Raw genomic sequence first — 14,081 nt, forward strand, 5'->3', positions numbered from 1 at the left:
TGTATAGGTTCAAGGTTTATTTATGTATTTTATGCATTACAAATATAGATTGAATCATGTACAGTCCTGTTGGGTAAAGTAACCCAATCAATTGATTGTGACACAAGTAGGTGAAGTCATCCACAGTTTTATTTTATTTTATTTTTTTGTTCTGTCCAACAGCTGATCAGCAAGCAGATCAGAGCTGAAGGCCTCTTGTGTTGGACTGATTTTACTGTTACAGTTGTGTTTAAGGATCTTCAGACACAGTGTATATTTGTATTTGAGGCTACGCTTGAACTAGACCTGCAATACGATTGCAGCAACAGCCAATAATATGTGAATTCTATTCAAAGCTGTTGGTAATTCTGAATGTTTTGAACCCTAAATCCTGACTGTAAAAAGGACAAATGTTGTAAAACAGATGAGAAATAACAAAATCAAGAAATAACTAAGCCACATTCACAAGACCGAGTCAGAAGTTACTCTATTTAAAACTGCTTGATACAGTTTGTGTCATCTAAAAGAATTCCTGATGTGTTTCTTCCACATCAATTCCTTCTTGAATTCTCCTTCAGATTGGTAAGAATGGACAACGAAGGAAGGAGAGTGAAACGGTAAAAGGAGATGGCGGGCGGAGACGGAGAACTTCCTCAGAGGGTGAAGAGGACTTCAACTTGAAGCGATTTAAAGGAGCTGGGGAGTTTCAAACGGACGCACAGAACTGCGAGGACTCAAGAAACACCCCAGTGGACGGGATAGGGATCTGGGCCACAGACGGTGCAGACAAAGTCAACAAAGCAATCAAGAACGGAAGCCCCTCAGAAGGAACCTCTCCTCAGGGCAGAGTGTCGTCTCCAAACGCATCACTCCAGACCAACCAGTCCAACACTACTCCTCGCAGTCTGGCTCACGTCAAAGAAAACGGTCGCTCGCTCCCCACGCAGGGAGCTTCCGACTCCTCCAGCCCAGTCACCCCCACCCCCACTCCTCCTCCCCTGAAACCAGCTCCTTCTCTTTTCTCTACTACATCTTTTCCCTCGCTGGGCCAGATGCCAATCCTGGTCCCTGGAGCTCCAGCTCCAAAAGTTTCCCCCTCCCAGCAAGCTGAGCAGGAGGACGCCTGTCAGACGTCTTTCTCGAAAACATCAGCTCTTGTTTCTCCAGGACCTGTCACTATTTCCTGGTCACAGGACAGTGTACCCAGTGTGGCGCTTTCTTCATCTGTGGGGTTTAATCCCAAAGCCACCACCTGGGGAGCCTTAAATGAGGTGAGACGATCCTCATTGTCTTTCATCAAATACACATAAAGCTGGATTTGTTATCGGCATTGTAATTTTTCCATTTTCCTTTCTTTTAGGGATCCAAAACCACATATAACTTCAGTTTTCCTCAGGCTGCACCCACTGCTGCTCCTGTGTTTGGAGATGTCACCTCTCAGACCAATGGAGCTCCCACCACCACCTCCACCTCCACAGTCACCCATGACACTCCTAGGTCCTTTGGCTTCGGCTTTAGTGGTTCCAGTAAAGAAGCTCAGACTAAACAAGACAAGAATCTGTTTTTCCAGTGCATGACCCAAACTCCTGGCAACAGCTCAAGCATAACTCCGGCTCAACCCAAGGACACAAATTACTTCACCTCAGTGTCTGAGAGTCTTGGTAAAGATCCCCCCAATCTCTTCAATGCTGCAGCTTCACCTGAAGGACTGAAAAAGCCTGAGCAGACCAAAGTGCCTGAGGTACAACCAGCAGGAAATGGTGTCTTCAACAAGTCATCAGTCTTCCAGGGAGGCTCTGCAGGAGGGCGGACTTCCGGCCTAAGTGTTGGAGGTCAGAGTGGTGCAAGTGGAGCCCAAAGTGCTATTAAGAAAAGTAATAATAATGGGACATCCTTAGGGGGCGTAGCCCCACAGTCTAATTTTAAATCCACAGACTGCCATCAGAATATATTTCTCCAGGCCTCCAAAGAGTCTGCTAATCCGTTTCTGGCATATGGGGATAAAAGCCCCCATACCTCTTTTGCTGGCCTCTCTGGGACTGAGTCTAAGTCTTTAGGAGTGGCCTTGGACAGTAAGCCTAACCTGTTCACTATGGCAGAACCCCCGAAGGGGATCCTTTCATCCTCTTTCCCGGCATTGTCTTCTGCTGCTTCAGTCAGCTCTTCCTCCTCCGCAGCTTCTTCTCAGACATCACAGAGTGAGGGAATTGTAGCAAAAGAGGATGAAAGAGCTGGGGAGTTGCCCACATCCACCTCAAGCGGGCCTTTGTTCGGAAGTACCGAGCCTGGTGAAATGGAAGACATGCCCGCAGCTTTTGATCCGAGCCAGAATTTTTCTCTAGAAGAGAGAGGTCAGTCATCTAAACACGACTCAGACTCCAGCAGCAACAGTGACATTTCAGACCTCAGTGAGAACGAGGACGGCCTTGAAAGAGGCGACGTTACCGGAGGACTCGCTCATTCTGCCAAGGATGGAACCATTCTGCAAAAGGGCAAAATCCAAGGGGCCGCTAAGAGTCGGCCTCGCAACAAACCCTTCAAAGGTAATGATGCTCTTTCTTCGCCAACATTAGGAAAGCATAACTTCTGTCCGTAGACTTACATCGGCATCTCTTTTAGTGGGCCAGTCTATTCTAAAAGACCAGAGCAAGGTGCGCCGTCTAAAACAATCTGGGGAGTCATTTCTCCAAGATGGCTCCTGCATCAGCGTGGCTCCACATTTGCACAAGTGCCGCGAATGCCGACTTGAGCGGTACCGCAAATATCGGAACACAGAAGACGACAGCGAGGATGACGATGACCCAAATGTCGCCTGTCGTTTCTTCCACTTTAGAAGGTAACGTGCTTTTCAAAATGTTGTTCAGTTGATGTTTTATAAATAATCAAGTCTTTAAAAACGTTCTTTTGTGGCGATCAGGTTGGCTTTCACTCGTAAAGGTGTGCTGCGGGTGGAGGGCTTCTTAAGCCCTCAGCAAAGCGACGCCATGGCTATGGGCTTGTGGTTGCCTGTGCCAGCAGTTCAAGAAGGGCTCGACCTTGACACTTCCAAGTACATTCTTGCCAACGTGGGAGATCAGTTCTGTCAGTTGGTTATGTCTGAGAAAGAAGCTATGATGATGGTGGAGCCTCACCGTGAGTAGAAGCACCTTCTTCCTCTTTTTTTCCCCCAGTTGTCTTATCTTTCATTCTGCCCGTGAGAAACTGTCTGTTGTTACAAGTATTATCTTCCCATCCTCCCCTCAGAGAAAGTGGCGTGGAAACGTGCGGTACGAGGCGTCAGAGAAATGTGCGACGTTTGCGAGACCACGCTGTTCAACATCCACTGGGTGTGTCGTAAATGTGGCTTCGGCGTGTGTCTGGACTGCTACCGACTCCGCAGGAACAGACCAAGGGAAGGTAAGCCAGCATCAATTACTTCATCGTAAAACTATTGTAATAAAATCAAAGTTTAGAGAAAATTTCATTCAAGAGAACATTTTTCTTTAGTAAAATGCTGGTTTCAGCCTCAAAATACATCAGCTGTGCTGTAAATGTGATTATTTATATAAGAATATTAATACTTGAGTCACATAAATTTTCTGTAATGCCCTGATCCCTGATGATGTAGTATTAGTAAGTAATGTATAACTACATAAATCTATTTATCCGCCGACTGGATCCGTCTTAAAAGGAGATTTTTTTTGGACATTAGATTTACTGCTTTTAATCACGAGTTCTATGAATTGAGACTCTATTATCTATCTAGTTGCTTGAATATTCATTAGTTTGTCTTTTAAATTCACAGCATTCCAATGTTTTGATGTTTTTAGTTCCCAGTAAAATTGGGATTGACCTTTGTCCTCTAGCTTTTTATTTTGTACCCCCTTCAGTCTAAGCTAACTTGGCTGTTATCAGAGCTGACATTAAAGAAATGATCTTAGTGAGGAAAAAAATAAACAACTCACAGTTAATTTTTCTTCAGACTTGGATGAAGCTCCAGAGGACGACGTTTTCTCTTGGTTAAAGTGTGCCAAAGGTCAACCTCATGAGCCGCAAAACCTTATGCCTACACAAATTATACCTGGGACGGGTAAGATGGATGATTGAGCCCTGTAGTTAGATTTTAGCAGTGTGCTCTCGCACGGATACAGCTATGAGATAATTGTTTTTTGCTTTTTTCAGCTCTGTACAACATTGGCGATATGGTACACGCTGCCAGAGGCAAATGGGGTATTAAAGCCAACTGTCCCTGCGCTAGTAGACACACAAAGCCTTTAGTGCGCCCAACTGCCCCCAACGGGTTTTCACAGGTACTGCATTACCACCTTAGTGCTTCTGTTTTGATGCCGTTTTCAACTTGTTGAACTTACTTTGCTGTTTTGTTTCAACGTATTCATTCATTTTTTGTGCTCGTTCCATCAGTCTTCAACAAGCAGTGTGGGTGGCCTTCCTTCGTCGACCTCTGTAACTCCCAAGCCAGAGGGAGAAACACTAGTAATCAAAACAGAAGCTATACCAACAGCAATGCCTTCAGACACCGGGGGTGGGGAAGTTGTGGGGAGCACCAGCAACTCCTTCCCTGCTGTGTCTTCATCCTGTAACGTCCCCCAGACTCCCGTCAAAGACTCTCGCTCGTCGGGAGAGGGCAACAGCTCTGCTCTTCACTGGTTGGCAGATTTGGCCACGCAAAAAGCCAAGGATGACACCAAGGGTAACTATGAAATCCCAATCGCAAGGTGTAAATCGAGATCAGAATTACGCTGGAGTCACCCTCCTCTTGTGATGCCCTTCCAGAGTCCGGTTCACTTCGCTCCATGATGAATCGAGAAAGTCGACCACCGTTCGGCCTGGATTCTCTGGGTGCTCTGTCGAAGCCTTCTGTTTCCAGTCCTAAGCTCTTTAACAGCTTGTTACTGGGCCCCAGTATGGCCCAGTCTAAACCAGAGGGATCCAGCCTTCGAGACTTGCTCAACTCTGGACCAGGCAAACTCCCCCAAGGTCCTGGAGAGAGTGGAGTGCCATTCCCCTCTGTTTTCACATCAGCAAGTGTACGTTCTCTCCCATCTGCTCACTTGTTGGTTCACCAACAACAACATTTCCTGTGTTACCTGCTTCTTTGTTTAAATCAGGGTGTTAGAAAGTAATTTCTTATGGAATTGAATATTTGTGATTTTGGAAAGTAAAATGATTGAAAAAACACTTCCCAATAATCTAACTCAAAGGTTGTTTTTGGACATTTAGAGCGACAAGCTGAAGAGCAGCCTCCCAAACTTCCTGGATCACATCATTGCCTCGGTGGTGGAGACCAAAAAGGCAGAGGGCCGCCGCCCCGGGGCCCCTGAAGGTGGAGAACTTGGTGTGATGGGGGCTCGTAAAGATGGGGTAATGGGTCTCAGTGTTCTGGAACCGCACACCTCCCACTCCTGGCTCTGTGACGGGCGACTCCTTTGCCTGCAAGACCCCAGCAACAGCAACAACTGGAAGATTTTCAGGGAGTGTTGGAAGCAGGGACAGGTAAGCATCAGTAGAATGGAAAAAACGGACACCATAAAAACCAAGGCAGCAGAGGCTCATTGAGTCCTGGTCCTCATCTTTTCTGATTTTAGCCCGTGTTGGTATCGGGGATTCATAAACGTCTAAAAGGAGGATTGTGGCGACCTGAAGCCTTCAGCGAAGAGTTTGGAGATCAAGATGTGGACCTGGTGAATTGCAGGAATTGTGCGATTATTTCTGACGTAAAGGTTCGGGACTTCTGGGATGGCTTTGAGATGATCTCCAGTGAGTAAAGAACTTCTGCTCAATAAGAAAGGAATTTTGTCACCTCCATAAATATTTAGATGCTTCTCTGTATGTTTTTTTGTGAATGCAGAGCGACTACAAGATAGTGATGGGCGACCCATGGTGTTGAAGTTAAAGGACTGGCCTCCAGGGGAGGATTTTAGGGATATGATGCCTACCAGGTTAGGAACCCATTGGTGCCTTTTCCACCAGTTTGATCCTATTTTGTTCACACGTAGATTTGATGGAATCTGTTTCTTCTAAATAAACCCTTTACATGCAAGAACATCATTTGTGAATGAGTTCTTACATATTGTTCCCAGATTTGATGATTTAATGGAAAATCTTCCCTTGCCCGAGTACACCAAAAGAGACGGTCGTCTGAACCTGGCAGCCCGATTGCCCAATTTTTTTGTGCGCCCTGACTTGGGGCCAAAGATGTACAACGCCTATGGTAAGCGGGGCAGCTTGTGTTATGTCCCATCTCACTAATGGGAGAAAAAATTCATGAAAAGCTTTTCTTTACACCAAATTCCTTTCTCTCTCTCTTTTAAAAAAAATTAAATTTAGGCCTAACCTCGACTGAAGACAGGAAGGTGGGAACCACTAACCTCCATTTGGATGTGTCTGATGCGGTTAACGTCATGGTTTATGTTGGCGTTCCTCGCGGAGACGATAACCACGAAGATGGTTAGTAGACATTCTGTTGACGATGCACAAATTTAAGAATTTTTGTTCCGTTTTAATGAAGCCACAAACTGCTTTTAAAAGCATTTACAATTTAAAACAATATTCTAATTTCACTTTGAAGCAACTTCTATTGAAGAAAGTCTAAAATGTATTGTTAGATTTTCTAAAATAAATGAAAAAACGTTTTCTTTCAAACACTCGTGGTTTTAAAACCATGAAAATATTCTCAAAATGTTTCAAAGAGTCATCTGATAAGACTCTTTGAGCTCTTGGCTTCATGTGCTTGGAAAGTACACTGGAGAGACCCTCCAGTGGGTCTCACTCATTTACAATGTGGTAAAATTTCTCCTTCACAGAGGCGGTAATCTCTGGACGCAAAGGTCTGTAGTCTTTCAGTTGTTTTTTTATTGAATAGCATGCCCTTCTTCTTGACTAACTCCCCTTTTCACTTTTCTGAGTCATGCTTCTGTTTTTCTCTGTGCATTGGGGGGTCAGAGCACTGCGCCCCACCATCCCACAGGTTCTATCTTTTTGCACGTCTTTAAAATTTGTGTAGATTTTTTTTAAGGATTGCAGACTTTTATTAGGCTGGGTCATATATTAAAGTGACTGTCTTTTGGGCTTTTTTTTCTTCTTGTCGGGATCAAGATTTCTTTTATAGAGTCAAAGCAGCGGCAACTGTAACTTCCTGTTTACTTTGGGTTAACAGTGCTCTGGCCATCAGACTATTGGAGAAAAGTTTAAATAAAGGGCATTTACAGTAGTGATGATTTTTCCCTCTGAGCTTCTTTTTCTGTATACAAACACACCCAAAAGAGGAATCTGCTTAGAAGTTGTTTTAAAATTACATAAAACCTCAACAACTTCACTAAATTTCAATGATGAGGAGGTTAAAGCAGTGATTCTATGAAATTTATTAAACATTTGTTTTGAACTTCTGTTTTCTAATTTTAGAATCTAGAGCTAATACCTTTTGGCATCAGCATATAATAGTTACTTTTTCTATATTAAATTTCTTTTTTGTTCTAGTTTTCCATTAATGGTAATAACAATAAAATAAACCTTTTTTACATGGTTTATTTTTTGTCACCTTCGTATCTTTTAGCTTTTCTGCTCATTGATTTACTGAATAAGCCAAGTTTCTTTTAACTTGTTAAATTGTGTATTGGGTTTCTACATCCATATGATACTGTTAGCCTGCTGCTTGTGTATGTCCAGCTGACCCCTAACCATCGTCGGTGCAGTCGGTGTGTTCAGCTCTGGACTTTGACCTGCAGGGACAAATAGGTCTGTCCAAAGAAGAAGCTGGTGGCTTCAAACAAATATCAAAGGACAGCAAATATTTGCTTTGCTTTACTGCACTTGGGTCAATACAAATTCTTTCTGTGTTTGTACTGAAACAGAGGTTTGTTTCTTCATGTCAAACTACAGTTAAATTCACATGCTACAGCATGTTACCTGCCAGTACGCTCATTAGATTTGTTTTAAAAGACTTCCTGTATTTTTCGTCCCATGGGGCGCGACGCATTCTTATGTATGGTCATTGAATGGTCCATCTTTGAGATGATGTCAAATGTAGGGCACACCCATATGTAGGGCGCATTAACGAAACAAAAAAGTCAGTGATAGGTCTGTCAGTCAGACTTTAACTGCGTTCAGAGCAACTCTAGAACTAGTTTGTAACATGCTACACGTTAGCCCGCTTGGCGCCTACACAATAACACCCAACCTTGTTTGCGATTTGTTACAACAGACCAATATTTTGACAGAGCACCGAGTACCTCTGAAAATCACTTCAGCATCAGAAACACAACCAGAATGAATCCATATATTAGGCACTTTTAAGATTTTAAGGTTCGCCGTTGTTTTTTGAAAAACATTAAGGCCTTTAAGTGCGTCATGTAGTCCGATAAATACGTTAGTTCATGAGTAAGGCTCCAAAACCACCTCTTTATGAAAACACCTCTGTCACCGTTTTCTATTCTGTTTCAAACAAATTTTCTTTTATCTTAATTATTTTTTTCATTTTCAATCCGTGCAGTTAGGTTGAAATGAATATAATATTAGACCTGTTGTATTCTGGTGTGAATGGTTGAAATATATTTTTCTAATGTGTCAAACTTGCAATAGTTTTTAAGGCTTTACTCTGACTTGAGTGAAACTTTGAAGTGAAAAGCCCTGAAGTCTAAATTAGTAATGGAACTGCATCCATCAGTGAGAATTAGAACCTGTTTGAGTCCTCACACTGTTGGTTGGTTTAGTGGCTCCACATATTCTGTACTAGGTTGTGTGTGTGATTGTCAGTAGTTGTGATTTGTGTATTTTGCTATGTCATTTTAAATTTTTTGGCCTGGTGGTTCTCAACTGGTCTGTTAATGTTTCTACACTTGATTTATTTTATTATTAAAAAATGTAATAAGAAAAGAATCATTATATAAGCATCGATGCTTATATAAAAAGATGTATCAGTTAAAGGTTGTGGTTTTTTTGGAAATACAGATGGGAAAAATGTTTTACCCAGTATGCTTCATTTTTAAAACAAGTTCTCTTTCTCTTTACTTTTCACTCTTTGATTCAGTGCCAGCAAGAAACCCGTTTGTCGCACAGACACGAGACAAACTTGTGTTGTTTTTAGAAATGAATGAGTGAGCAAGTTGAGTGTGTTGTTTATTAGTCATTTTAATGTCATTTATCAATGTCATTGAGTGACTCCTGCTGCTTCATCAGCGCGGTGATCAAAAATCCCACACCGTCACAGCTCTAGTTTATATTAGATTGTATCTCGAGGAAAAAAATCGGAAATCGAATTAAAACCGAATTAAAAAAAATAAAATCGGAGATTTTATTCTGAGGCCATATCACCCAGCCCTATTCCAACAAGCTCACTCCAGATTGGCGAAAGTTGTTGCCATAGAAATGTAGACTCAGACCGATCACAATTGCTGGTTCCAATATGGCGATGTCCGTATCGCGAAAAAATGTCTGAATTGACTTAATTTGGTTGGAATAAGAAATGAGTCCTTTACTGTGGGTCACGTTACTCTCAGTCCAGTTCTCAGATCCAATCAATGGTTCATGCGCAGCAGCAGGCAGTGCTGCTTAAGGGCAACCTCATGTGTGGGACAGAACATGTCCAGTATGACCCTTCTTGTTGACGAGAATCTGCCCCATTGACGTGTGCAGAAAATTTTAGGGGATGTGCCTAAAATTCATTTAGAAGCATAGTCCTAGAAAACTCAGATCGCTATGTTGGTTTTTTTACTTCAGAACATCTTCCCTAGTTAAACTGTCCCACACGAAGTACTATGGTACTTTTCTGGCTTATAACCCGCCATTATTCATTTTAAACTGGCGCTCTTTATAAATGAAAAAACAACCTGACAGACAATGGAAAGGTACTGAGCAGCAGATGGTTGTGGTTACTAAAGGGATTATTCTTTACTATGGAACAACAAACATTCACAAACTCCTCATTTTATTGCTGTTAGCACAACACTGCTGCAGACATGTAAGAGAAAAAGAGGTTATTTTAAAACCAAATCTCGCCTTCCATTAGGGTTTTTTAACCACCAGTTGGGAACCACAGCTGTGTACCATTACTCTCAGTAGGTTATGATAAATAAACCTCATTTATTCCTGATTTGCACAAAGCTGAGCAGAATTTTTAGGATTGTTATGGTGTAGAATCTTGAAATAATGAGATATTTCAAAAAACTTCAATGTTTTGGTGACATTACTGATGAATGTTTGGTGTCCTATTCCTGTCTGTGCTTTTTTTTCCCTTTCTTTTTTGTTTTTACTTATTCTCAAACTGCAGAGGTCATGACCACCATTGATGAAGGTGATGTGGATGAAATGACGAAGAGGAGGGTTCACGAAGGAAAGGAGAAACCAGGAGCTCTCTGGCACATCTATGCTGCTAAGGACGCTGAGAAGATCAGAGAACTGCTCCGCAAGGTCAGCAGTGTAAACCTTTTTTTCAAGCAGCGTCACCTGACCTTTGAGGAAAATTTATTCAGGGTTGTTTGTGCTGCAGACACGATATTCACATTAAAGCCAGCATGAGCTTGACATCAACAAAATTTATTTTCATAGATCCGTTCTTCCAGGTGGGAACATTCTTCCATGTATTAATTCTTATTTAACCCTTGTCAGGTGGGAGAAGAGCAAGGTCAAGAGAACCCTCCAGACCACGACCCCATTCACGACCAGAGCTGGTACCTGGACCAGGTGCTTCGCCGGAGGCTCTACGAAGAGTATGGCGTCCAAGGCTGGGCCATTGTACAGTTTTTAGGAGATGCTGTATTTATTCCAGCCGGAGCTCCACACCAGGTCAGACTTAAGCTTGCACATCTACTCTTAATAACATATTCCAGCTTCTGCAGCTTCACAGTAAATGTTCACTTCAGCACTAAGCTCAGCTAGAAGATTGGATGCTCTTTGGTCAGTGCTACCAAGCTAGAAACAAGTTCACACAGTGAAGGCCTATTTCTGCTTCAGTCCAAACAATCAACCAAGATCTTAAAGGCAAACCTGCTTGATTTGTGTCCTTGATAAAATACTAAAGGGTAGTGGTTGATTTGCAACAGACACTTGTCAGCATTTTTCAGTAACATTCTAGTGCATTCAGTACCAGATGCCCATGACAGATGAGTGTATGACCAGTGCTTTGGCCAAAAAAAACAAACATACAAACAAAAACCTTATAATTAGCCCAGGATATGAGTAATTGCACCATGGAAGAATGCAGGCACAGCAGTGGAGAAGTTCTTGAACACTGTTGCAATAATGGGAAATGTATGGACTTTCTGTAGCTCTGGAGGCTGTCCCACAGTGATGACACGCAGCATCAACAAAGCCAGCATCTGTGTAGATTCCCGTTCATCGATTTCTTTTCATGTAGTTGGTAAAATAAAAAATGGCAGTGTCCAGTTTTTAAACTTTTGCTAAACATGACCTATAGGTTACAGGTCACTTTTTATATAAAAAAGTGACGAGGAAAGATGATGAAAAATGTGTGTTTTTGTTCATCCACACCCAATAATCTGCTTTGTTTTAGACATTCTTGTACTAAGTGTTAAAAATAGGTATGTACATGCTGTTCTGTTATTAATGTTTTTTTTTTGTGTACATTCTTGCTCTCCCAGGTACACAACCTGTACAGTTGTATCAAAGTGGCAGAGGACTTTGTGTCTCCGGAGCATGTGAGGCACTGTTTCAGACTCACGCAGGAGTTCAGACACCTGTCCACAACTCACACAAACCACGAAGACAAGCTTCAGGTTGGTCCGACTGATTATAATGTGTGTGTATCTTAATGTTTTAGAGCTCACGTAAGATTGGTTGATTGTTTTAAAAAAATCCTAATTGCCCTCAGTTTAGATTAGAAAAACAGGAAAGGAAAACTTTACCTCTTTGAACAAAAGAATCATTTTGTAATTTTTAAGCTACATTTTAGATTGTTTTTATTTAACACATTGAATCACCGACCATTGTATTGTTCTGGTTCATTTAAAGATGAATAGATGAATGTTTTAGTGTAAAATCGGTTTTGGTTAATGTTTGTAGTCAATATTGATACTGCAAAAAATTGATACTTGAGCTTTTTTTCTTTTCTTTTTCTGAATAACATAAAAATCAACAAATGATTCTTGGAAATAAATATTTAGAGAACCAAAACTACCAATCGACAGATTTGGTTGCAGAGAAAGCGGCTTTGCGTCACAATGCAACGCTTTACATTGGTAAATAGCTGAAATGAAAAGCAGCTTCAGTAATTACTGGTCACCTGGAGGTGTGAGCTAGATTTTTTCTACAAAGGTTTGAAGTGTAAAAATATTAATGTTTCTCTGAGAATATTCTTAGGGGTTTTACATCCTTAAAACGTGGACATTGTAAAAAAAAAAATAACGGTGACGACTTTGCAGATTTCGTGTATTGTGGATTATTTTAGAACGTTACTCCCACGATGAACGAGGGACCACTGTACACCTCACTATAACTGGACAGTAATATGTCTCATTTGTCCATTTTCATCTCATTCTGCTCTCTTGCTGTCATTCAGGTGAAGAACATCATCTATCATGCAGTGAAGGACGCTGTCGGGACACTGAAGGCCCACGAGTCGAAACTAGCCCGCCCTTAGTCTTTCTTCCCAAACAGCCGGTGGCTGAAGATCAGTCCACTGTGGAGACACGGCAGACAACACAGCACCATGCTGCGGCTAGCAGCACACCGAGATAGTGTAGGTTCTTTGGTGCAGTGAAAGACCGAGTGTGTCAAGCATTTCATATTGGGGCAATTTAGATGCGGGATGGGGTTAATCAACACTTGGATGAAGAAAGTCCTTTTATCACTCTATTACACAGTATGCTCAAACTTGTCTAGTTGTTTTCCAATTTTGTTTTCTTTTTTGATTAACATTGTATTTAAGATCAGTCAGTGTGTTCTGTTGTTTCCATTGTAAATGTGAGGTGTGAGAGGAAGGGAGGTGAAAGCTGACGTGCCTTTGGAGCAGAGGTTCAGCTACAAAATAAGCAACTGACGAATTGTGAGTTTGGGCTAACTTTCCTGTTATGATGACATGGATGTTAAGTTTCTTTAATAGGATCCAGGTTAACCTGCTTTTGTAGATTTTTATTTCCAGTGACGTTTTTAAGCAGCTGAACACTTCTGCCCTCTGCGGCTGACAGGATTTTTCGAAGCAGCCAGTCAAGGGAAGCAGACCAAAGTTTTGTATTTTTCGTTTTCTTATTTCTCTCTCAGAGTAAGAAGTCTTTTCTTTTTATGTAAAGCTGCGAGTTAACAGTGAAGAGAGCTTCAGAGAGGGCAGGTTAATTGCTTTTGTCTTGTGGGTTCAGTGAACTGCAGACTTCCAACAGCATTGTTTAATAATCACATTTGCAGCGGAACAAAACTACTGGCCATTAACATTGTATCAATATATAAATTGATCTTAGCAGTCTGTTTGATTTTTCACAATAAAGTTTACAAAAACTACTTTGCTTTATGTCTTTAATTCTTTCAATCATTATTAAAAAAGAATATATTGAATATTAAAATGGATTATAGTTTAAATTTAAAGTCCTACTGTGATCATCTTTTGATCTATTGTAAAAGCTTTTCCATTGGTCAAGAACATGTTAAAAACGTGTACACCTTATTTAAACAACAATGTATTTCAACATTCAAGATATTTGCTTTTCACTAGGATTTAAAAACCAACCCTGATGAAATGCATTATTGTATACATTTAAAAATACTTCTTACTACAACATTTTTTTTTAATTTGAAGTAATTTGGAATAAAATAATTCTACCCATGGATACAACTACTGTCACGTTTCGATTTAAACATGTTCATGTTTTTTAATTGCATTATTTGTTCACACTTATAACGGTCTATCTTATCCTTATATTTTTGTTCCTTATTGTAAAATATTTAGTTTGAGTTCACAGACAGCATTCATATGACAGAAAAACATCTTAACAATTTATTTTTATTATTAGAATGTGGTTTTTTTTCTGCGTATTTTGACTCACGAAACTGGATGACTAAGCATGGCCACGTGACCACCTTTTTTGCTGATTCATGGAAATAATCGGATATGTGTAAGCCATTTTAGCCATAATGCAGGTCGGGAACATAACATGAAA

At 41.1% G+C, this 14,081-nt stretch overlaps 1 protein-coding gene across 2 annotated transcripts in view; it reads left to right on the forward strand.

Annotated features, from left to right (window-relative positions):
* kdm3b (lysine demethylase 3B) overlaps positions 1-13,425 on the forward strand; it is a 33,729-nt gene extending 20,304 nt beyond the window's left edge. The window contains exons 7-25 of one of the 2 annotated variants that reach the window (XM_011480268.3): positions 558-1,250; positions 1,340-2,522; positions 2,599-2,815; positions 2,897-3,111; positions 3,223-3,375; positions 3,941-4,048; positions 4,141-4,268; positions 4,381-4,669; positions 4,753-5,006; positions 5,200-5,472; positions 5,565-5,736; positions 5,828-5,918; positions 6,060-6,190; positions 6,307-6,426; positions 6,783-6,806; positions 10,244-10,383; positions 10,582-10,758; positions 11,574-11,708; positions 12,491-13,425. In XM_011480268.3, coding sequence (XP_011478570.1) covers positions 558-1,250; positions 1,340-2,522; positions 2,599-2,815; positions 2,897-3,111; positions 3,223-3,375; positions 3,941-4,048; positions 4,141-4,268; positions 4,381-4,669; positions 4,753-5,006; positions 5,200-5,472; positions 5,565-5,736; positions 5,828-5,918; positions 6,060-6,190; positions 6,307-6,426; positions 6,783-6,806; positions 10,244-10,383; positions 10,582-10,758; positions 11,574-11,708; positions 12,491-12,571 — 4,584 coding nt within the window. In that variant the 3' untranslated portion in view covers positions 12,572-13,425. The remainder of the gene's footprint in view (positions 1-557; positions 1,251-1,339; positions 2,523-2,598; positions 2,816-2,896; positions 3,112-3,222; positions 3,376-3,940; positions 4,049-4,140; positions 4,269-4,380; positions 4,670-4,752; positions 5,007-5,199; positions 5,473-5,564; positions 5,737-5,827; positions 5,919-6,059; positions 6,191-6,306; positions 6,427-6,782; positions 6,807-10,243; positions 10,384-10,581; positions 10,759-11,573; positions 11,709-12,490) is intronic. The other variant, XM_004073483.4, reaches the window with a different exon arrangement.
* The last annotated feature ends 656 nt before the right edge of the window (positions 13,426-14,081 follow it).

This window comes from Oryzias latipes, chromosome 10 (genome assembly GCF_002234675.1).
Source record: "Oryzias latipes chromosome 10, ASM223467v1".
Taxonomy (NCBI): Eukaryota; Metazoa; Chordata; class Actinopteri; order Beloniformes; family Adrianichthyidae; genus Oryzias; species Oryzias latipes.